Here is a 25,428-nt window from a genome sequence, read left to right as displayed (position 1 = left end):
ATCTTTAAGATTGTACTTCATTGCTACGTCACTTCATAAAAATATTTCTAGGCTATGGTTGGTGGCATTATGCAGTACAAGAGATGTCCAGTGACGATAGCGGACTTGTGTTGAGGTCCGGTGAGCCGGCCAGTCTGTGGATGGTTTTTAGGCGGTTTTCCATCTACCTCGGCGAATGCGGGCTGGTTCCCCTTATTCTGCCTCAGCTACACTATGTCCACGTACGCGTACACCACCATTACTTTACCACGCAAACATAGGGGTTACACTCGTCTGTCGTTCCCTGGGGTGTCTACCGGGGGACGAACCGCGCAAGAACCCTGAAAGAGTGGTTCGGTGTGGTGCGGCGGAGGGATGAAGTGGACTGCGGCAGTCGTCGTGGGGTTGCGGACCACTGGGGCTGCGGTGGTGACGGAGCCTCTCCGTCGTTTCTAGACGCCCGGTTAACATACAGTACAAAGTACACTACTGGCCATTAAAATTGCTACACCAACAATAAATGCAGATGATAAACTGGTATTCATTGGACAAATATATTATACTAGAACTGACATGTGATTACATTTTCACGCAATTTGGGTGCATAGATCCCTAGAAAGCAGTACCCAGAACAACCACCTCTGGCCGTAATAACGGCCTTGATACGCCTGGGCATTGAGTCAAACAGAGCTTGGATGGCGTGTACACGTTCAGCTGCCCATGCAGCTTCAACACGATACCACAGTTCATCAAGAGTAGTGACTGGCGTATTGTGACGAGCCAGTTGCTCGGCCACCATTGACCCGACGTTTTCAATTGGTGAGAGATCTAGAGAATGTGCTGGCCAGGGCAGCAGTCGAACATTTTCTGTATCCAGAAAGGCCCGTACAAGACTTGCAACATGCGGTCGTGCATTATCCTGATGAAATGTAGGATTTCGCAGGGATCGAATGAAGGGTAGAGCCACGGGTCGTAACACATACGAAATGTAACGTCCACTGTTCAAAGTGCCGTCAATGCGAACAAGAGGTGACCGAGACGTGTAGCCAATGGCACCCCATACCATATGCTTCCAATGTGCGTTCACCGCGATGTCGCCAAACACGGATGTGACCATCATGATGCTGTAAACAGAATCTGGATTCATACGAAAAAATGACGTTTTGCCATTTGTGCACCCAGGTTCGTCGTTGAGTACACCATCGCAGGCGCTTCTGTCAGTGATGCAGCGTCAAGGGTAACCGCATCCATGGTCTCCGAGCTGATAGTCCATGCTGCTGCAAACGTCGTCGAACTGTTCGTGCAGATGTTTGTTTTGCAAACGTCCCCATCTGTTGACTCAGGGATCGAGACGTGGCTGCATGATCCTTTACAGCCATACGCATATAAGATGCCTGTCATCTCGACTGCTGGTGATACAAGACCGTTGGGATCCAGCACGGCGTTCCGTATTACCCTCCTGAACCCACCGATTCCATATTCTGCTAACAGTCATTGGACCTCGACCAACGCGAGCAGCAATGTCGCGTTACGATAAACCGCAACCGCGATAGGCTACAATCCGACCTTTATCAAAGTCGGAAACGTGATGGTACGCATTTCTCCTCCTTACACGAGCATCATAACAACGTTTCACCAGGCAACGCCGGTCAACTGCTGTTTGTGTATGAGAAATCGGTTAGAAACTTTCCTCATGTCTGCACGTTGTAGGTGTCGCCATCGGAGGCAACCTTGTGTGAATGCTCTGAAAATCTAATCATTTACATATCACAGACCTTCTTCCTGTCGGTTAAATTTCGCTTCTGTAGCACGTCATTTCCGTGGTGTAGCAATTTTAATGGCCATTAGTGTAGTATTAATAGCTGGGTAAAATGTTTAAGATTTTTTATTGTAGTCCTGTTGTGGTATAGAATAATTATACTAGCGGCACAAATACTTCATTATTGCTAAAAGTCTCATATTGGCATGAGAGTGTAAGTGAACTGTATAACCGCCACGGAGATCTAAGAACGTCGTAAACGACTAGTTTCTCAGCGTCAGTCCTCCGAGCTGCTTAGTCTCTCACTCCGTCGCGACACAGCTAGGCAGTGGCGGGCGTTGCCTCGAAGGCGCACTGCTGCGAGGTGCCACTTGTTGCGTTACCTGGCGTTGGTGACGCCCATGTCACTGTTGATGTGCAGCAGGCAGTTGTCGTACCAGAGCGCCAGCAGCAGGTTGTAGCCGTGCGAGAACACGTACAGCGACACGATCACCGTCAGGAACATCGTCATCCAGGAGCCCTGCAACAGCGACCACTCCTCATCTCGTGTCCGGGCTAAACATGTCGAGATCCAAGTTCATCTAAAGGTACGAGAAACATGATTATAACGGCGGAGGTCGCAAGTGCCGTAAAATGTTGTAATATTGTGGTTTCAGAGAGGAAGTCTAGTTCACTTAACTTAAACAATGGAAAATCCAGGATGGAATGTAGCAAAGTTATGAAAAGCATACTCACCACATAGCAGAGATGCTGAGTCGCAAATAGGCACAACACAAAGAGACTGCCAAAAAATGAGTTTTCGGCCGACAAGGTCTTTCTCGAAAATAGACAACACACACACACATACACACACACACGCGCGCGCGCTCGCAAACGTATACTACAGTCTGGCTTCAGTTTCCAGAGACTTTGTTCATGTCTATGTGTGTGTGTGTGTGTGTGTGTGTGTGTACGTGTGTGTGTGTTTTGTCTATTTTCGAAAAAAGGCCTTGTTGGCTGAAAACTCATTCTGTGACAGTCTTTTTGTTGTGCCTATCTGCGACTCAGTATCTCTGCTGTGTAGTGAGCATTGTTTTCGTAATATTGTAACTTAAGTTGTTTATACTGGCCTAGAACTACAAGAGAAAAACAACGAAGGAATCCATTTAGGACAAACGCGCTCACGAGCGCATTCACACATATTTAGAAATTCTCCTAGTTACATAAATAGTTGCACATTCCATAGATCATTTGAACGATTCCTTTATTAAAGTCATATAGAACGATTCAGTTTACAGGTTATGTATGAACTGTAAGTGTTTACATTAATGTACATATTATTTTAGTCCTATTCACGCAACCACATTTAAAAACTAATTTTTATTTTTGGTTTTTACAGGCTACCGGTTTTTAAATAAAAATCCATCGATGAAATAGGAGATATCCAGGAGATACGATTTTAGGTTACTGTTGAAACTTGCTTTGCTACCTGTCAGACGTTTTAAGTTATTGGCCAAATGATCAAAAATTTTTGTTGCTGCATAATGAATTCTATTCTGAATCACTGGCAGCTTCAATAATGTGTCATAAAGGCCATTTTTTCCTCTACTGTTGTGGGTATGGATTTTACGGTTCTTTTCAAATTGTGGTGGATTATTTAAGACGAATTTCATTACGGAATATATGTATTGTGATGGTGCAGTTAAAATACTTGCATGCCTACTATTCAATCTATACATCTAAACAGCAATGACGGAAATAAAACGAAGTTTCAAGAATGGGATTGAAATTCAGGGTGAAAGGATATCAATAAGATTTGCTGATGACATTACAGTCCTGAGTGAATGTGAGGAAGAATTACATGATCTGCTGAATGGAATGAACAGTTTAATGAGTACAGAATATGGACTGAGAACAAATCGAAGAACCCGAAGTAATGAGACGTGGCGGAAATGAGAACAGCGAGAAGCTTAACATCAGAAATGGGGATAACAAAGCACACGATGTTAAGGAATTCTATTACCTAGGCAGCAAAGTAACCCACGACCAACGGGGCATGGAGGACATAAAAAACAGACTAGCACTGGCAGAAGAGGCATTCCTGGCCAAGAGAAGACTTCTAGTATCGATGATAGGCCTCCATTTGAGGAAGAAATTTCTGAAAATGTACGTTTGGAGGACAACATTGTATGGCAGTGAAGCATGTACGTACTACGGGAAACCCGAAACGGAAGACAAACGAAGCATCTGAGATGTGGTGCTACAGAATAATGTTGAAAATAAAGTTAACTGATAAATTAAGGAAGGAGGAGGTTCTCCGCAGAATCAGCTAGGAAAGGAACACACGGAAGGGGCAGGATGATAGGACATATATTAAGACATTAAGAATTAACTCTTATGGTACTAGAGGGAATTTTAGAGAGTAGAAACTGTGAAGGTACCCTGAGATTGCAAAACATCAAAAACAAAGAATTGAAGACGTAGATTGCAGTTGGTACTGCGGAATGAAAATATTGGCAAAGAAGAGGCGGTCGTTTTCTTTTCAGCTTTCCAAACGTTCAGCGTCCATCCCCTTATCTTGTTTCAACAATGTCTGTGCAAACGTAGATGAAGGAAAGGATAAAGAAAAACTTTGCCGAAGACGCACAATCTGCGTCAAAGTAGTTTCTCTTCCTTTATAGAATTTTGAGCGCGGATGTTCCGACAGGTTAGCCAACACCTTACTTACTCCTATATACAGCTGGGGAAGTGACCGCAATGTGAAAATGAGTGAAACTCGAGCTCATAGGAAAGCTTTCTGGCAGTCATCCTGGCTGCTCACCATTTGAGAATGGAACAGGAAAGGGGAGAAAAGACAGGTAGTATCCACAGCGCGAACTACAACATACTGTAAAGTGGCCTGCAGGATACAGATGTAGATGTGCAAGTAGAGCGGAGACACGAGTGTCAGTTACTGAGGCGCGCTCTCACCTGGTCGTCGCGGAACATCTTGAGGCGGAGCAGGCTGCCGCACAGGTAGCCGTGGATGAGCAGCTTGCCGACTATCATGCCGCACAGGATGGCCAGCAGCCACATCAGCACCTGCAACACACACGCCACACACGCTTCACATCATCTTGCTCGCTCGCACCTTCACCAGAACAGAATTTTGATGAGCATTCAATTATAGTGACTTTCCCTTCTCGCTATTTCCAGTTTGCTGACAGCACTAAGTAGATGTGAAATCCATACGTCTTATAGAAATGTATGTGTGTGTGTGTGTGTGTGTGTGTGTGTGTGTGCGTGTACAGGCCGCCCGGGGTGGCCGAGCGGTTCTAGGCGCTACAGTCTGGAACCGCGCGACCGCTACGGTCGCAGGTTCGAATCCTGCCTCGGGCATGGATGTGTGTGATGTCCTTAGGTTAGTTAGGTTTAACTAGTTCTAAGTTCTAGGGGACTGATGACCTTAGAAGTTAAGTCCCATAGTGCTCAGAGCCATTTGAACCATTTGTGCGTGTACAACTGGACTGATTTCAACCGAACTTGGTACACATGTTCCTCACTGTCAGGTAACAATCACTTTGGGGGTAAGAACCACTTACCTATAGCAGTTGTGGCGATATGACGTCATAAACGATGAGATGCGTGAAAAACTGCCGTATCATGCATGACGTTTATATTTATTACTTCTGTGCTACTAAATCTATTCGCAATAAATTTCGCAGAAAGGATCCACGTATGCCCCCAAGTACACCTACAAACTTATGTCATGGTAACACACATAGTTGAGCAGATATGACGTTAAAACCCCGAGATGCGTGAAAAACTGCTTTGTCATGCATGACATTTAAATTTAATAATTCCTTGCTGCTGATTGTATTCGCAATATATTTCTCAGAAAATATTCACATGCACCTCGGGATGTACCTACACAATTATATCACTACATGACACATATATCAGGCATTATGACGTCATGAACACTGAGATGCGTGAAAAAATGCCGAATCACACACGAACTTTCAATACATTTATTCTTTACTACTAGGACACTCTTATAGTCAAGTCGACTTACCGAAATCTCTGGAACCTCGCAGCGCGTTTGACAGCTTTGAACTGCGAAGTGGTAACGGGTGCAGGCGGCGAAAATAACAGCTGTATACAGACAGTACTATGAAGAGGCTTTGCATAGAGATGTTTACAAAGTCGCGTTGTAGGTATGCGGTTCGAGTCCTCCCTCGGGTATGGGTCTGTGTGTTGTCCATAGTGTAAGTTAGTTTAGGTTAGATTAAGTAGTGTGTAGGTTTAGGGACCGATGGCCTCAGCAGTTTGGTCACATAAGACCTTACCACAATTTTATTTTTTGCAGCTGTGCCGAGCTCGCTAGACAAGTAACTAGAAATATTGTTTGAAATCAAGTTCTGTGTTAAACATACAGAAAATCTGTATTTTGCATACTACGGTTCTTAATTAGGACATGGTACTTGCATGTATATTTGTACATTATGCATATTTCTTGTACAAATTTTTGATTATTTTGAAGATGTTCCCGCAAATACTGTACATGGAAATGAAATTTTCTCGATATTACACTTCAAACACAATTCATTTTTTGCTTTTCTTTCTAATAGAAAATTGGCAAATTGAATATCCGGACAATACCGGGTTTGTCACTTAGCGGACAAATAAAAGATGCAAAGAGCTTGTGTCACACAGTGTGAATCAAAAAGAGTGAACGCGGGAAACAATTAACAGTAGGAAAAGAAATACGCTAGGACACTGATTGAGAATTGCCTGTATGATGTAGTAGAAGAAATAGCGAAAGGGAAGAGGACCAGGGAAAGAGGAAGACAAAAGCTAACTGACGACATGATCATAAATGCATCACATTCAGCTATGGAAAGGGTGAAAAAACATCAGGTCAAACATGGGGTCGACTGGAGAAACATCGAGTCAACTGGAAAGTGCTGAATTTGCAGTAATGGACCTGCTAATGAGCACTAAGCATTGTCATCATCACCATCATTAGGATCATGGTCATAATTATCATCATCATCAACATCGAGCCCTATTGCTACTTTCGTCCACACACAGGATAAATTCATCATTTTGACTCTTCTGTACTAACAGACATATAAATTTAATTAATAACAGTGTTCCTAAGGTCGCCAGACATAATATCAGACTTCTAGTAAAGCTAAAAGTGATATCTGTGACACAAATCCAAGACCAGGTTATTGGCCTGACTGAAGGCAGAGGTCCACCGCGACACTAGGAGGGGATGGGTCACGAACCCTGCACCCTACATACTTTAACCACCAGGAAAGATCCCAGGAACGCTTTTGGTAGCAGGCTGAATGGACTTGGGGACATCCTGCAGGGAACTTCTCAAACAATTTAGTTCAGCTATTTTTGATCTTCATATAATTGCTAAGCTTGGAAACAAGTGCCTTACCCCATAACATATTTTCCATTTATCCACTCAGTAATGTCTTAAGACCTACTCTCTGGAGCATCTCACCACTTAAAAGGAAAGTATTGATTGCACAAAAGCAAGCAGTAATAATAATATGTGGTGTTCAACCATGGATGTCTTGTTAGTACCTTTTTTAAGGAACTAGGAGTTCGGACTGGGCCCTCATAATACATATATTCGCTAATGAAATTCGCCGTAAATAATCCATCACACTTTGAGAAGAACAAAGATGTCCACACCTACAACATTAAAGGGGAAATGACCTTCATTACCCCTTATTAAAGCTGTCAGCGGCTCAGAAAGGACTTCAGTATGCAACTACAAAAATCTCTGATCAGCTGCTCAATAACATAAAATGTCTGACAGGTAGTAAAGCAACTTTTAAATCTAACTTAAAATCATTTCTCCTGCACAACTTCTTCTATTCAACTGAAGAATTTCTACTTATAGCCTGGCAGCGAGAACAAAACACATTCGTGTTCTGTAAACTTAATTGTTCCACGTAATTCAATAAAAGAATCATTCAAATGATGTATGGGATATGTAACTAACAACCTAACGAAAAATCCCCATCTCTATACGAAATTGAACTCTAGACCTCCACGACCAGAGTCTAAATATCGGACTTCTAGTGGTCGAAAGTAGTAGTAACTTTAGACTTTGGGCGCCTGTTGGTAGAATGGAATGAGAGGTACCAAGGAATTATTACTTTGAGAGTTCAGGCTATCCTTGGAGTCGTATAATATATGGACTGTCTTGTTGATTTGGGAACGGAATTAAGCTGCCTGCACAGCAACAACAACTAGTATTTATTCCTGATTGCTTCTTACCACATGTGTCAGCTATCATTCTGTTGATGACTGCAATTTCAGAAAATGCTTGGTGTTTGTTTTTGCCTGAATTTCCTATAGCATTACAACGGGGTTGGATCTTTCACCAGCAAAACTTGTAACTAGTGTTTGTTTTCAAATAAAAGGAACGGAAACACCGATCCCAATTCGTGGCTAATATCATCGCTAGAATTATTCCCCTGTCGTCTCTTCTCCGCTTTTGTACTTCCACTACCATATCATGTATCCGCAACGCCCCAAGGCGGCGTTCAGATTCGTGATGAGCAGTGGTCACTATGTTTTGGGTCATCAGTGTAGATCTCCAAAATTAAGGCCACTGAATAAATGAATATTAAGTGAAATGCAGTAGAAAGTTCTTTGAAACTTTCGTAATGAAAGTGAAATTTCCGTATAGTTTACAGAAGGGAGTACGTTATTGTGTATTAAAATGACAAAGCCCACGAAACACGAGTGTACACAACATACCATGTTAGTTTAGACGTTGGACAAACCGCAGGAACAGTAGACAAGAATGTGAAGAACACCACCGTTGCATCTGACTAAAATAGCTCCCTAATCCTCACGTTGCCGAACACTGTTCACTCGTGAACATGTAATGAGATACGAAGATGCTACCATCGTGACACAAACGCCAAACTTGCAGGACAGTGCGACGAAAGTATGATTTTAAGTAAAGCATGGGTTCTGGTAAATTACTGCTTTAGATCTGTCAGATATTCTACTATTCCAATATAGAGATGCTTTGAAAACGAAATTGCAATGGAACGTACTTGTCGGCATTAATGTGAGAAACGCACAGTCTGAGTGGTTCACATCTTGGTTGTAAGTCAAACACCGTGCAGCAAAGTCCTACTAAAAACGGATGAGGTATCCATGAAATATTAGGAGAGAACGGCAGCATACGTTTGACAGTCATTTCGGATATCTGGCGATCGCTAGCGAAATGTTTTCTTAATACATATGTTTCGAGTGATACCAGCACGGAAAGAAATTCGTAACTGTTATGATACGCACTCTTGTTAAAGCAATTCACTGCATGTTTAGAAAAAACTGACTAAGGCTGATACACATAAATGGCTAAATTTTCTGCTTAATACCATCTCAGTGTCTTCGAAATACCAAGCTGTTGGTGGATCTACATTGTTGTTCATTAAAACTGCAACACTTGGAAGGATATATACTGATGTTATTTTACCCGTTGTGTGCACACATTATAGTTGGAATAATACTGACGTGTCGGTAGTAGAGATGGCTAATAAAGCAAGTCAGACATCTACAGAAGGATAATACATTAATAATTTCAGTTACACTATACACACTTAATAACTAAGTTAGACATAACTTTGTATTGCTGTAGGTTCTCCTGCCTTGTTATGTTATTTGCAATGAGAGCAACGTTCTTGATTGTAGCTAGTAGTCATGAATGCTGATACTGTTATGCAGGGTGATCCCGTAATGATGTTACAAACTTTCAGCCGTCATGGACGGTAAATGTGTCAATTTGAGGCAAGTGATCCTGGTCCACAATCTACCGAGTCGAATGTTATAAGAGAAAATCATTCTGATACCCCTGACAGCGGACCTCTTCTACTGTAAGCTCTTTGCTTTTCATACTTTGGGAAGATGTCCAAAAAACATGAGCTCTAAAGTGCATACCTTGAGAGTTATGAGCACTTATTCATCTTCGGTACTTTGAAACACCTCTGTTCTGCTGAACAAGTGCTCATAGGTCGTAAGGTACTCATTTAAGAGCCCATATTTACAAGACAGCTTCTCTTGTTTTGGTCCATATTACCTCCTCCCAAAATATGGAAAGCAAAGAGCTTGTGGAAGAACAGGTCCACTGTCAGACTTATCAGAACTATTTTCGCTTATAACTTTCAACTCAGTTTCCACACCATGGTCCCTTACTTCAAACTGATGCATTTACCTTTGTCGATCATTCATGGAGGTTTGTAACATCATCAATGAATCAGCCTATATAAGCAACTGACTGTTACGAATGTTCAGTATCGTCGTGCTACGTCAATGTATTGCCCTCACTGCAGTCTTTCGTACTAATGGTGAAAAGTGTAGATTCACTGAATCTGGAGGCGAAGCTCTGAGAACTGCTGCTTAAAAGAATGCGCTGGCCAAACATTGTCGCAGACAGTGTGGTCATATCAGTTTAGTGTTTGAGTCAGGAACGATAACACTCGAATTTTATGCTGTTCTGAACACCTACGTCACTTATCCTCCGACAGCCATTGAGCGTTGAGTAGTGTTATGAACGCTGTGAATGCCGCAGCCATTGCGAACATTAAACATGATCATAACGAGTTTTTTGGTGAATTTTTATTCGATTTTGCGGGTTGTCATCGCTGGTGGTGGTGATAAGCGACAAAGTCTACACAAGCAAGCGAGAAATACACTCCTGGAAATTGAAATAAGAACCGTGAATTCATTGTCCCAGGAAGGGGAAACTTTATTGACACATTCCTGGGGTCAGATACATCACATGATCACACTGACAGAACCACAGGCACATAGACACAGGCAACAGAGCATGCACAATGTCGGCACTAGTACAGTGTATATCCACCTTTCGCAGCAATGCAGGCTGCTATTCTCCCATGGAGACGATCGTAGAGATGCTGGATGTAGTCCTGTGGAACGGCTTGCCATGCCATTTCCACCTGGCGCCTCAGTTGGACCAGCGTTCGTGCTGGACGTGCAGACCGCGTGAGACGACGCTTCATCCAGTCCCAAACATGCTCAATGGGGGACAGATCCGGAGATCTTGCTGGCCAGGGTAGTTGACTTACACCTTCTAGAGCACGTTGGGTGGCACGGGATACATGCGGACGTGCATTGTCCTGTTGGAACAGCAAGTTCCCTTGCCGGTCTAGGAATGGTAGAACGATGGGTTCGATGACGGTTTGGATGTACCGTGCACTATTCAGTGTCCCCTCGACGATCACCAGTGGTGTACGGCCAGTGTAGGAGATCACTCCCCACACCATGATGCCGGGTGTTGGCCCTGTGTGCCTTGGTCGTATGCAGTCCTGATTGTGGCGCTCACCTGCACGGCGCCAAACACGCATACGACCATCATTGGCACCAAGGCAGAAGCGACTCATCGCTGAAGACGACACGTCTCCATTCGTCCCTCCATTCACGCCTGTCGCGACACCACTGGAGGCGGGCTGCACGATGTTGGGGCGTGAGCGGAAGACGGCCTAACGGTGTGCGGGACCGTAGCCCAGCTTCATGGAGACGGTTGCGAATGGTCCTCGCCGATACCCCAGGAGCAACAGTGTCCCTAATTTGCTGGGAAGTGGCGGTGCGGTCCCCTACGGCACTGCGTAGGATCCTACGGTCTTGGCGTGCATCCGTGCGTCGCTGCGGTCCGGTCCCAGGTCGACGGGCACGTGCACCTTCCGCCGACCACTGGCGACAACATCGATGTACTGTGGAGACCTCACGCCCCACGTGTTGAGCAATTCGGCGGTACGTCCACCCGGCCTCCCGCATGCCCACTATACGCCCTCGCTCAAAGTCCGTCAACTGCACGTACGGTTCACGTCCACGCTGTCGCGGCATGCTACCAGTGTTAAAGACTGCGATGGAGCTCCGTATGCCACGGCAAACTGGCTGACACTGACGGCGGCGGTGCACAAATGCTGCGCAGCTAGCGCCATTCGACGGCCAACACCGCGGTTCCTGGTGTGTCCGCTGTGCCGTGCGTGTGATCATTGCTTGTACAGCCCTCTCGCAGTGTCCGGAGCAAGTATGGTGGGTCTGACACACCGGTGTCAATGTGTTCTTTTTTCCATTTCCAGGAGTGTATAATTTGTAGTATACACGCTTTCTACAAGGGCAAAGCTCGTGCGCGCGGATCACAACCGTCGCTTGGGACCTACAATAATGCAATCCACGAGCACGCCTCGACCTGCGCGAACATCTTTCGTGTATCGGCCTACAGCGTCCTCTGGAGCGTGTATGCTTGGCGCCACTCAGAGAGCAGCGAGCGCCGGATGAGCGAGCTCACCTGGCGGCGTACTGGAGGGAAATTTAAGAGTGCCGTCGCTCGTTCGGTAATACGCGGCGTGCGGCGTGGTGCTTTCGACGAAGATGCCGTCGATACCGCAGACACATTATCCAATTTGTAGACGATTTGGGAGTCTACAAAGAGTGAAATTTAGCACACTGAGCAGTAACCTCTGGCAGCAACAATAGCTCTAACCCTGGCCAAACTGAGCTTGTATGACTGACATTATACTACGCTCCTTCAAATCTTCGCCAGAGTACATCAATCGTAGTGGTCAATGAGTGGTGACGTGCCAGTCTCTCAGCGACCCATGACTAGAGGTTTTCAGTGGGCGGTAGATCTCGAGAACGTGTTGGTCAGGGCAAAAGTCGAACACCCTATGAACTCTGGTAGGTGGGAGCAGACCTCGAAGATAGCCCACCCCTGAGCACCTCACAAATGTAACGGCTGCTGTTCAAATTGCCTGGTATGAAAACCAGAGGTACTCGTGTCCTGCATCCAATTGCACCTCGTGCCATCACTCCAGGTGCAGAGCCTGTATGACCGTGACTAATGCAATCGCGCGATGTTCGTTCTCCTCTTTGCCTCCACGCAGGTGTACGTACATTGTGATTCTGTATGCAGAACCAACACTCCTCTGAAAAGACCTGGTGTCACTCCGATGCCCAGGGTCGTCGTTGGGAGCATCACCTTCGTCACATCTGTCTTTTGCCGCGTTAACGTAAGCTCCAACATTGGCCGCCGTGTTGACAGTCTGTGGTTCTCCAGACGTCGTCACACTATCCGTATGGGTATTTGTCTTACTGCAAAAAAGCCCACTTTCTGGCTCATTGTATGTTTCGGGGCTATACGATCCTGCACGGCCGAGCGAACAAAATATCTGTCCTTTAGTGCGTTAATCATACGGGCCGCTGAGATCCCGCATAGCGTTTAACACGTCCCTGCTGATTCCTTGTTTGCATGGATTCCATATTTACATACGATTCATGGGATCCTGACCAACGCGAGCAGCAATGTCGCAGAATAAAAGAGCAGTGTCTCGGTAGGTGACGGTCCTTCCACTATCGTATTCCAACACGTGCTAACAGATGTTTCCCCTCCTTACACGAGTCATGACACTGTCCCCACACGAACAACTGACGTTCAAACGCGATTTTTGAATGGGATAACGAATGAGCTATTTTTCCCTTATATACAAAATGAATATGGCGTTTCTCGTATCTACTTTGGGCTATTGGGTTGAAATGATGTGCATATACAGTAAAAGAATGTACTACACTACATGTCAATTTGATTTCTATTGCATGCCGTCATAATGGTTCAGTTTTAATAGCCAGCATTATGTATTCCAAGTGACATGGCATGAAGGATGTTTCAGCCGGCCGCGGTGGCCGAGCGCTTCTAGGCGCTGCAGTCCAGAACCGCGCGACTGCTTCGGTCGCAAGTTCGAATCCTGCCTCGGGCATGGATGTGTGTGATGTCCTTAGGTTAGTTAGGTTTAAGTAGTTCTAAGTTCTAGGGGACTGATGACCTCAGATGTTAAGTCCCATAGTGCTCAGAGCCATTTGAACCATTTGAAGGATGTTTCTGACGTTCTCGTCGGTTATTCGCTGACTGCATTCATTCGAAGCGGCAGTTCATTTATTTATTTACTAGCTGGGTACCAGGCGTTGCCACGATATGTATTTATTTCAATTCTTGTAGTCCCTCTCCCGCTTCCCCCTCTCTCTGTCCATCTGTTGCTCCTTCCTCTCTGTGTCCATTTCTTTCTCCCACTCTCCCCGTCCATCTCCTCTTTCCTCTCTACGTCCATCTTCTTTTCCCTCCTCTCCCTGACAATGTCCTCCCCTTCCCTTTCTCTGTCCATCTCGTCTTCCCCTATCTCTGTGTTGTACGGTGGTATAATTCTGTAGCTACATTCAGCGGCATATGTGGAAACTGTCTGATAAACGTGTTGCGAATGTAGTTAGTACCAAAGAAGTAATAAAGTTAAACGTCATGACCTCATGCGTCATGCGACAGTTTTACTGCACGAACAGAGGAAATGTAGTAAGCGATAACCTTTGTTCATTTCATCATTTTGTAGGGCTTGCAAACGAGGAAAAGTTTCGTAAAGTTCCGAAATTACGTATAACGGTTGTTGCAAGTCAGTAAAGTGCTCTCGTTCTCAAATACTGGTTAGCGCGCATACTATATATGCATTGTGTAACGTCTAGATTATGTAACAAACAGTGTAGAAGTATGGATTAGACACACTGAAGACCTTATAAACATCGTACTCATGACTTTGAACCGTATCACGTAGCACATATCAATTAATAAAAGCATTTTCACAAATATGAAAAAGTTCAAAAGTGAAAGAGTAAGTAGCCTTTTCAAAGAGTCAATATTTTCCCATAACTCGCGTAATATTATTCAAATCAATAAGCGTCTTATATTACTCACTTTCTAAAGTAGCCTATCTCGTTATCAAATTTTATCGCAGTCGGTTCAGCGCGTTGGTAATAATAAAGTTAGGTCATCATGCATAATGCGGCAAGAATCTCTGTGTTTATGAAGTAATATCTCTTAAACTATGTGTCTAGCAAAGAAGAAATAAATTTTAATGTCATGCATGGTGCGGTGCTTCTTCGCGAATATCATTATTTATGACGTTATAGCTCCTGAACTATGGTAGATGGGTGTTTCTTACCCTCCACAGCGATAGTTGCCTTGCACAAAGGGATAGATGTACCAAGTTGGTTTAGTAGGAGATGTGGAACATACACACATATACATATTCATTTTTACATTATGTATGGATTATTGTCTTATTTGGCATCTCAAAATTTCTGTTACGGTCAGCGCTATTATACTGGTAAATAATAATACATATCATACAAATTAAACATTTACAAATTGTTACAACTTCATACATAATTGTATACATTTTGCTAGTAGTTTCACATATCATACAAATTAAACATTTACAAATTGTTACAACTTCATACATAATTGTATACACTTTGCTAGTAGTTTCACATTAATGGTAGAGATCCAAGTGGACTAAAATATGTATGAAGTAGTTCTCTGATAACAACTACGTAATTGAGGTAGCAAGTGACAATTCAGTTTTAGTAGACCTCCCAATAGCAGCAAAATCACATGGATTCATTTAAGTTAAGATGTAATTGGACTCTTCCTATTTATCCAACGCACACAGCGGGAATGGTTTAAGAACACCATGGTGCACATGCTGTTTCTTGTAGTAGTCGTGACTCAGGATCAGGTACGCGATGATGGTTCTGAAGCTGCTGAACATCGGTAGCCATTATCGTTGTGACACACTGCGTACATTTGTCTTCTTCTACTTTTAGAACATTCTTACCGTTCTTAATTCCACTCTTAACTGGATGAAGCCATAACTCTTCGAAGTAAATTAGAAGGTGATACTCCACTCTAAAAATTACTCCATTGTGACTGGTCCCCTTAAATAACAGATTTCACGTTTCGTTTTCTTCACTGCAATAACGAACCTTTATCCGGCTGAGGCTGATCCTCTGTTGAAGGTTGTGGAAAAACGGCAGCAGTTCCTGGCTGTCATATACAGTGAGGTGATCAATTCTGCTTCTGTGCGAACACTTCGGGGGGAATGAGCGCTGATCTGAAATCTGATCGGTTCTTCCACTTGATGGCAAGCATTTCATAGACTTTTATGGTAGTTGCTAGCTTTGTTGCTCTATATGACGTCCAAGATACAAAGTATTTTATTTTTCTTTTGCCATAAGATAACATTAAGAGTTTCGGCATCTCTCTTCACTTGGGGGGGGGGGGGGGAGGGGCAGGACGTCAAACGTGCCCGACTTGGAGCAGGAGAGACACAAAGGACATTTTAATTTCCACTATCTATACTATTACAAATGAATTCATAAAACTTTGTCAGCATGACCAGGAAGGATTCAGGATTCACACTAATAGCAGTGTAAGTTAAAAAACATAGCAAAATTCTTTTTTTAAATGTGAAATTTCATCTTTTTTCTACTTATTATTGGCTACATTTGTTGCTATAGGTATACTTTTCTCCTAAGTAAGAGAGATCCTTCGTTGAATTTTGAACAGCATACAATCCATACTTACTGGTGTATGAAACTCTAGAACTTATTTAATTCATGAAAAAATGAATGAACTGTTGCATTTTAAATTTCGTGTTTAGAAAAATCTCAAATTTTATAGTTAATTTTCTCAATTTTTACTACAGTTTGTAAAAGATTTGGAAAAATCTAGAGATTTGCACTAAGCAGTTTATGTTTAATGAGCATACCAAATTTAAAAGTAATAGCATACTTATTTTGGATGTTACATGTACCTGAGTACAAAAATTTGCGTTTTGCGGAAAATGGCCATTGAAGTTTCTGCTTGTATTTGGCATTCTTTTAGAACCGCCCAGCACCATCAGAAGGTTCTTTTTCACTTTCCTAAATCAGTTTTACTCCTTTTCACATTCCTATGACGCACTCTTCTTGATTTTATCTCCTTCAAAAATGATTTATCCGCTTTCAATACACGCTCTCTGTTTATCACATACAAGGCTTTCATGCAGTTCACTCTGGGCTTAATTCCCATTTTCTCTATATTTTCTGCTTTGCACACCTTCATTAAAACATGAAACTGCATCAAAACATCAATAACAAGTCCAATTATTTCCACAAAACTGATTTTTGGCAATCTTTCCCATGCAAATTGGTTGAAACTTTCACTTGGGTTTTGGGTACCACCATGAAGACATTTCTTCAGTAAGTTTTTATTTGCAAGGTCCCTGAATGTAGATTTGATGGTTTCCATTGCAACAGTTGGTAAATGATGTTCTTCACCAGCAGCAACTGACCTTTGGTAGCTACACCATGATTCACTTTTTAGGCGCAAGTTGCGAATAGAGTTATTGTCTGTGGACATTTTGTGGAAGTATAAGGCCCAAACTGCTTGCTTCATATTTTTCAAGTCCCCTGGGTTCCTTCTTACTGCCAAGCTTGTTAATTTCTGCATCCGTCAGTCGCCCTCTCCCTTTTATTCCCTTTCCATGAGATAATTCTTTTCCTGACAAATCTTGTCTCAGTCTTCTAAGTCTAGTGCCAAGTCTTTTCTGTACATGTCCCACACATTCTAACTTCTGCACAAAAGTCTCAGCTCCATATGGAGCACATTTTTGAACCTCAAGGAAAGCATTACTATCATCATCACCAAGGTACTTCACATATCGCAGGCCACGGAAGGCAAAGATCTGGCAAACAAGCAGACAACTCCCTGCACTCCCATACCTCCACTTGAGCCTTTATAGTTCATATTACACGATCTGGAATCCCTTTCACACAACAATGACAAAACTTGCTCAACACTTCAACATATAGTACTTTGTCAGTGTCAACAGATGTTGTAACAACATCATCCGATGAAGTGTGCCGTCTTTTTTGTCAGGTACCAACAAAGGCGGCCACTATGTCCCTGTCACCATCATTTTCGATAACAGATTCTTCTGCAGCACTTTTCATTGATGATTCTGCAACTTTGTTTACAGCCCTAAGCAGTAAGCCATAATATCTCTCAAATTTTGCTAGAGGAGGTGGAAGATTCATCACTGCATAAAGTGTTCCTGCTGCCTTCTGTCCCCTGCCAATACAGCGCATGCCTTATGCTACCCTCAAATTCACATCATAACCTTTTAGATGTCATGCAAGACGCTACAACGTTGCATTTGCTGCATATCACAGATAAGTTCGTAGCAAGGCCTTTCCTGGCACTCTCATCTTTCACCATAGAAACACACTGCACACCAAAGCAATGCTTGCACATAACATTGCCCAATATTGACTATGACAGTATTTTAACATCAACAATAATATTACACGAACGTTCAGATTCATAGCCTCCATTTCCATTAGCACCAAAATCAAATTTCCTTCTTGAAGCACTCGGCGGTGGTTTGTTTACCGGCTGTGAGAGGTTGCAGTCTTGAGCCACTGGTGTGTAACATTTGCTGTAGCTGTATATCTGTTGCCTTGGCGACTTTGTTTACGGTTGAAGCAACTAATTCTAGGCATCTTGAGCGATAATATGCTACAAACGAACACAAAACAACACAGCCAAATGAAAATAGTTTCGAAATTCACAACACCACACAACAAGCCAAATGCACGTCGATCGCAGCAGAAAAGTATCGATGTCAATAGTCTTCTGTTTCACGTATGAAAATCTCTGGCGTAAATATAAACATTCGAATACTACAGAGCGAAATACACTTACTTATGACTGAAGAATGCTGTGCAAAGGGGTGTGGCGCTCCATCTTGGTACACTAGAGACCAAATCACGTGCCTTATAATCTCCCAAATATATATATGTTTTATACATCGAACTATTCAGGAAGATATGCGCTACAAAATAGGCATATTTTTGAAAACTCGATGGTCTGAGAATTTTTGACGTCCTACCCCCCCCCCCCCCTACCCCCCCTTAATGGGGGTATAGATACACAGGGTGTAAATATTAAGCTGACAAACCAGAATAACTCGAAAATTAAGCTTCACTCGAAAAAAATGTGTAGAATGCAAAGTTGATTATTTTCGAGGGGGACATTTGCTGGTGCTAAAATTAGCCGACCACCCCAGCCCCCTTTTACTTGTTCGTAACCATTTTCCACCCAAAAACGAGAACATGGATTTTCATTAATTACAGCGCCAATTACCAAGAATAAAATGAAATGTTTAGGACAAAATGTACGTAGTTTTTTATGTAGAATCTGATTCTGCAATAAAAAATTGGGGTTCCCATTTGAAATTTTGAAGTTGCCTCCCGCCCACCCGTCAGGGGGGGTGGCGGGCTAATTTTAGCACCAGCACATGTCCCCCTTGAAAATATTCAACTCTGGAGTCTACACATTTTTTCGTGTGAAGCTTAATTTTCGAGTTATTCTGGTTTGTCAACTTAAAATTTACACCCTATATAGGTTTGAAGTGTCTCCATATTGAAAGATTGCTTGCTGTGGTACTCCGAGCATCTTCCGTTGTAAAATCGAGATTTGTCGAGGCTTTCGTCTGAAAGACGGTGCTGTGGTGTAGTTGATTCCTTGGGCAGATCTGCTTCTGGTGATATAAGGACTTGTAAACTCCTCCTCGAGTGAGAAGTGGCGAGCGGGGAGTGCAGGGTAAGGATCAGTGGATGGGCGAGGTGGGCGTGGGGGTAGGAAGTAGCTGTTCAGCAAACATTTCTAGATAAACACGAGGCGGCTAGCTCTTGAATATCCGCTAAGAGCTCATCTTCTGTGAACTGCGCTGATTTTAATAATAACCTTGGACGGTGGTATGGATGTAGTATTAGGGATTCGCTTAACTCCGCCAGCGGGGGTTTCGTGGAGACTTGAGTACCTTTATTTGACTCTTGTCAGGGTAGCATAATGTTAGATACAAACTCGACTTAAAACGTATTTCTCTCGTAATGACTACAGTAAAATGACAATCTAGCTGCCACATGACCATATCGAATACATATTTAGTTTGAGTGATTCTTGGTAGGGTGAGAGAAGAGGTGGTACTGGCTATGCTATAGGCTCAAGGAAAACTTGGAAGAACGTTCAGTTAGACGATTAACTAACGCCAAAGTATGTAGGTATATCAGTGTATCGTACTGATATTCACAATGAAAGACACTGAGAGCTACGGCCCCGCCTCTACGTTGCTCTGCAACAGATTACGCTTGCCCTGTTTTGTACAGATCCAGTCAGATCCAGAAAGTTGACACTTCTCTGAATGAAACGTGCCGACTCATCATTGGTTGATTTAGACCAGTACTGAGATATAACGTTTACTGTTCTTCAGGAATCGCTCCACCGCTTGTTAGAAGTTGTGTCCGTCAGCGAGGGATTTAAAGTAGTTACTTCAAACGTTCAAATTTATGGGTATCAACCTGTCCACCAACGACTGAGGTATTGCCTCCATACAACCGAAAATCTATTCAGACCTCCTCAGACTACTAAGTCAAGATTATTTGGGACGAGAAACACTCACCTAGCTGGTTGGATGCTACCAATCGTACGTCTCCCCCAGGACAGTAGGACTCTGGTCTACCTGGAAATCGTTAACCTGACTTCGTCCTAATGTTGGAAGATCGAGAATGAGTATGTTAGAGTAGACCTCCCCTAGTCCATGTATGTTCCGCGAATGTGGCGAAGATAAAACCATAGCCCACTTTATGAAGTGCCCTTTGAGGTGCGCGATGGAGTATGTCTGGCAGAAACATCTAAAGCTCGGGCTTTGGCAAAATTCTGGGCAGACACCAGTTTTTCAATGCCTTTTTGTTTCCAAGACTCGTATATGTCTTTTACAAATCTTTTTATGTATATGAAACATAGAGGGTGTTATAAAAAGATACGGCCAAACTTTCAGGAAACATTCCTCACACACAAAGAAAGAAAATATGTTATGTGGACATGTGTCCGGAAACGCTTACTTTCCATGTTAGAGCTCATTTTATTACTTCTCTTCAAATCACATTAATCATGGAATGGAAACACACAGCAGCAGAACATTTGCACTGAAATGAGGATTGACACATTGCTGGGTGAACCATGCGCAGAAGTGTACCCGTGGAGGCCAATGAGCTGCTGATAGTGCCTGCACACGCTGTACATGGTACGGAAACAACTGGTTCTCCCGTAGCACTCTCCATACAGTGACGTGGTCAACGTTACCTTGTACAGCAGCAACTTCTCTGACGCTGACATTCGGTTATCGTCAACTGCACGAAGAATTGCTTCGTCCATTGCAGGTGTCCTCGTCGTTCTAGGTCTTCCCCAGTCGCGAGTCATAGGCTGGAATGTTCCACGCTCCCTAAGACGCCGATCAATTGCTTCGAACGTCTTCCTGTCGGGACACCTTCGTTCTGGAAATCTGTCTCGATACAAGCGTACCGCGCCACGGCTATTGCCCCGTGTTAATCCATACATCAAATGGGCATCTGCCAACTCCGCATTGTAAACATTGCACTGACTGCAAAACCACATTCGTGATGAACACTAACCTGTTGATGCTACGTACTGATGTGCTTGATGCTAGTACTGTAGAGCAATGAGTCGCATGTCAACACAAGCACCGAAGTCAACATTACCTTCCTTCAATTGGGCCAACTGGCGGTGAATCGAGAAAGTACAGTACATATTGACGAAACTAAAATGAGCTCTAACATGGAAATTAAGCGTTTCCGGACACATGTCCACATAACATCTTTTCTTTATTTGTGTGTGAGGAATGTTTCCTGAAAGTTTGGCCGTACCTTTTTGTAACACCCTGTATAATGCGGAAGTGGCAACTGGATGTCGCGAGACGCGGACGCGCCGGTGTAAATGGAGACGGCGAGTGTTGTGTTGTCAGTAGAGAAGCATCAACGGCAGACTGTGATGGCTCTCGTTCTTCCACCACAATCGAGTCCATCAACATGAGGTAGCAAACATGAGGTAGCCAAGGAGGTGGAAACGTGGGTTCTACATCTACATCATCCTTATAAGTGGTTAACAATTTTAACTTTTCTTTATATTGTTATATTGACATAATATCCTCTTCAATATTAGAAGATCAACATCTGTGAAAAATAAGTCTATTGGATAGATATCATACATAGTCTGCTTCTGCTTAGCTGGTCCAGAGGAGTTTTGCTTTTGATGATATCGCCTACTCTCTGACATACCCTTCCCTTTTGCATTTATTTGTTTTAAAGTAGGAACGTATAGCACACAATTTTGTAGGGGATAAAACAAATATTTTTCACATAAGTGAATGGATATGATGATGAGTACAGAGTAGAAATGTTTAAAAATCAAGAAAAGCTAAGGTAAGAGAGTAATCCCCTAGCATCTCGGATTCAAGGTATTGGCAGGGAATAAATTTCAACCGTTAGTCGAAAACAAAGAAAAAATTATTTTGCAACAAAAAAAACTTATGACAGACGACATAAATTCACGTCATAGTGGCTAATCGAGCAGTATGTCCTGCCAGCCTGTGCGGTGACTAATCGAAGCGACAGTAAATGGCAGTATCATCCACGGTTGCTCCAATCAGCCACCAAGCAGAGTGTTAGCATGGACGTTGCAGATACCACAGCTGTCTCCTACACATTGTTTTGGGTGTAATAGGAAGAGCTATGATGCACTGTAAGCATTCAGGTATTGCCCTAAGCCATAAACGAAGACCCAGTGGGAATTTGCACGTAAGTTGTCTAGTAAACTCTTAAAGTCCTATTTGAGATTCATTGCAAGTCGTCTGGAACACAGTGTAGACTCGTGTCTGCTCCCAGGTTAAGCAAACTCTAAGACGCTGGAATAGGAGACACTATCTGCGATTAGGAGATACATTGATAAATCCACTGAGCAAAATAATACTCTGCTTACTAGGTTTGTAAATTTCGAGCAAGGGCGCCGAGTGCTGTATCGTGGTGGTTAAGGCGTATGTGTAAAATCCTATCCAGGTATCAGGTATCGAAATCTGGGTTTGCAGCTGTTTCCCTAAATCACTATAGGAAAATGTCCTGATAGTTATGTAGCAAAACCATAGTCCATTCCATCGTCATTATTCTCCAAATGGCGTACTTCGCCCACTTATTTTTCGAGTAGTTCGAATCAATCAACGATATCCCCTTGGGAAAGAAAGGAAGTGTATTTGATCCGTAATGTATTAAGTCGATAGCAACGTATATTAATGGAATGAAGCTGAAGATTGGCATTTCGGTGAGCTGAATGTATTTCCACAACACATTACTTGACTAAACTAGCGACAGATTTTTGCAGTTTTTATTTGCCTGACTTTTCATGTACGTAGCACATAAGACGCAGATAAAAAGTCTTATCAAGATGTCTGTGGTCCATTTCATTGCTATCAGTTCAGGGAAATGGAAGTGGGCCTTATTTAATGAGAGCACACTGAATTTGCAGGTTTTAGGCACACAAACAAGTGTCGCAACTAAATTATGGTGGGTATCAGTTATTGTAAATAAAATAATGGAAAAGTTTAAACAAATTTATTAGAAAATTCGTGAAACTACAGCTTTTTGTTACTTCTTTATGTAACTGGCGCTCAGATGTAGGCATTTGCATATCTCTTAGCGAGTTGTTAAATTATTTCTTTTGTGGAGAAGAAATAAAAGGCATAATAAAGCAAACACAGCAGACACACAATAAGAACAACCAAACAGAAGCAGCCAGTATGAAAATTGTTAAATTCTCTCTGCATAAAACTGTACTGCCCGAGAATTTTGGAGCTCAACGGTAACATAATTTGAGAACTTGCGATACATTAATTGTTTAGTCAGGACTTCGTATAAATTCAAATTTAAATGGCTGTAAGCACTATGGGACTTAACATCTGAGATCATCAGTCCCCTAGACTTAAATGGTGGAGCACGAAATGTGTTAGCATTTTCTTTTGAATATAAACTTCATTGTCAATACAATATGAAAGGAACATATACTACAATGAAGAGGCGTCCTTGGAGATTTGTTCTAACTCAGCACATGCTCAATATGTCCACCATTTCGTTTCCTAACTTCCTTCAAATGAACACTGAAGTTAGTGATTACCCTACGGCACATGTCTTCCGTAATTTCACTGCAAGCTTAAAGAATAAGTCTTCTGAGCTCCATTAAATAACGTGGATGTTTCGGGAAAATTTTTTCCTATAGGTACCCCCAAAGAAAAAAGTCACATGGATTGATGTCTGGACTATTGGGGCGCCAATTTCGTCCGTCATTGAAGCGACCTGGAAACCTGAGTGAAATGATCCGCATATCGAAATGCTCGTGTAAAAACTCCAACACAGTGTTTGCAGTATGTGGCCTTGATCCATCTTGCATGAACCACTGCGTGTTGAAGGGCAAGGCGGTACAAGAAGCTGTGGAATGAAGCTATTGCGAAGCATGCTCAAATAACACTCGCTGTTCATAGTTTCTTCAAAGAAAAAGGGTCCAATAAGTGCGTGACTGGAAATTGCTGCCCAAGCCGTAATCCTCGGAGCATAATGTTGTCGTTCATGAAGCACTTGTGAGTTTACAGTGGCCCAAAAGTGTACATTTTGTTTGTTAACCACACCGTCTAAATTAAAATGCGCGTCGTCTGAAAACCAAACGTTGTTGAGAGTTTCTTCCCTGTCCTCCGCCCACTGAGCAAACAATAGTCTCTGCAGCTTGTGTTCTCAGTGTGCTTCTGTGCACAAGTCATCTTGTACGGGTACATATGGAGGTCACTTTTAAGAATCCGTTGAACGGAGCGTCTGGATATTCCCAATTGCACTGCTGCCTTTCTACACGATTTCCCGAGACTTCTCTGTACAGCAACTCGTACCGCTTCAATATTCTCCGGCGAACAAACAATCTTAGGCCGAGGTCGCTTCGCTTCCAATACTGTTCCTTCATGTACAAATTTATCGTACACTCTGTGGATGGTCTTCTTGCAAGGACCCATCGTGTGCTAAACTATTGTCGAGAACTCCTCTGAGTCACAACAAGGCTTTTTGTTTCATGAAAAAGTAACACAATTGGAGATCGTTGTTGTGTCGTCAGTCTTCCATTGTCAGCCATTGCTGCTTACTAGTCTCCTAGCGGCAGTATCGTGAATTACATGTCATTTCGTAACTCATTTGTTTTTCCAAGCTCTGCTGGTACTGCTGTAGAGATCCCAGCGGGATATCTAATGTGCGTCGTAAATTGTGAAAGAAACAAATAGTAACACCTTTCGTGCGCCACCCCGTAGAACTACTTACACCTAACTAACCTAAGGACATCACACACATCCATGTCTGAGGCAGGATTCGAATCTGCGACCGTAGCAGCAGCGCGTTTCCGGACTGAAGCGCGTAGAACCGCTCGGTCACAGCGGCTGGCAACTTCGTATAAACCCGAGGAATTTTTATTAAAATTTCTTTTCGTTGCGTTTTTCAACCACTCTCCCAGGATAACTTCACTGTGTCACATGTGCCAGGGATAACAGCGGATTTAGCAGACGCCACCATTTCCGGCACTTTGCTGACCAGGCCAGCAACATGCATCACAACAGATAACCAGTAGGAGGCGTGAGAGGGGAGTCAGCTGGTCGTTACTGGCCGCTACGTGGAGAGCAAGGACCAGGCTGGTCTTTGTCTCGTGGTTTAGCACTCCTACTGGGTGGATGGCTTGGGCCATCTGTCTGTGGCTCTGTTCCTCTTCTACATCTACATGGATACTCTGCAAATCACATGTAAGTGCTTGGCAGAGGGTTCATCGAACCACATTCACAATTCTCTATTATTCCAATCTGGTATAGCGCGCGGAAAGAATGAACACCTATATTTTTCCATGCGAGCTCTGATATCCCTTATTTTAGCAT

General features: G+C 43.1%; 1 protein-coding gene across 1 annotated transcript in view; it reads right to left on the bottom strand.

Annotated features, from left to right (window-relative positions):
• LOC126474621 (transmembrane protein 117-like) overlaps positions 1-25,428 on the bottom strand; it is a 321,902-nt gene that overhangs the window by 150,631 nt on the left and 145,843 nt on the right. The window contains exons 7-8 of the mRNA XM_050102099.1: positions 4,688-4,798; positions 2,122-2,258 (exon numbers count right to left, since the gene is read on the bottom strand). Of these exons, the coding sequence (XP_049958056.1) occupies positions 2,122-2,258; positions 4,688-4,798 (248 nt within the window). The remainder of the gene's footprint in view (positions 1-2,121; positions 2,259-4,687; positions 4,799-25,428) is intronic.

The sequence above is a fragment of the Schistocerca serialis genome, chromosome 4 (genome assembly GCF_023864345.2).
Source record: "Schistocerca serialis cubense isolate TAMUIC-IGC-003099 chromosome 4, iqSchSeri2.2, whole genome shotgun sequence".
NCBI lineage: Eukaryota > Metazoa > Arthropoda > Insecta > Orthoptera > Acrididae > Schistocerca > Schistocerca serialis.
This window is presented reverse-complemented; position numbering and strand designations above follow the sequence as displayed.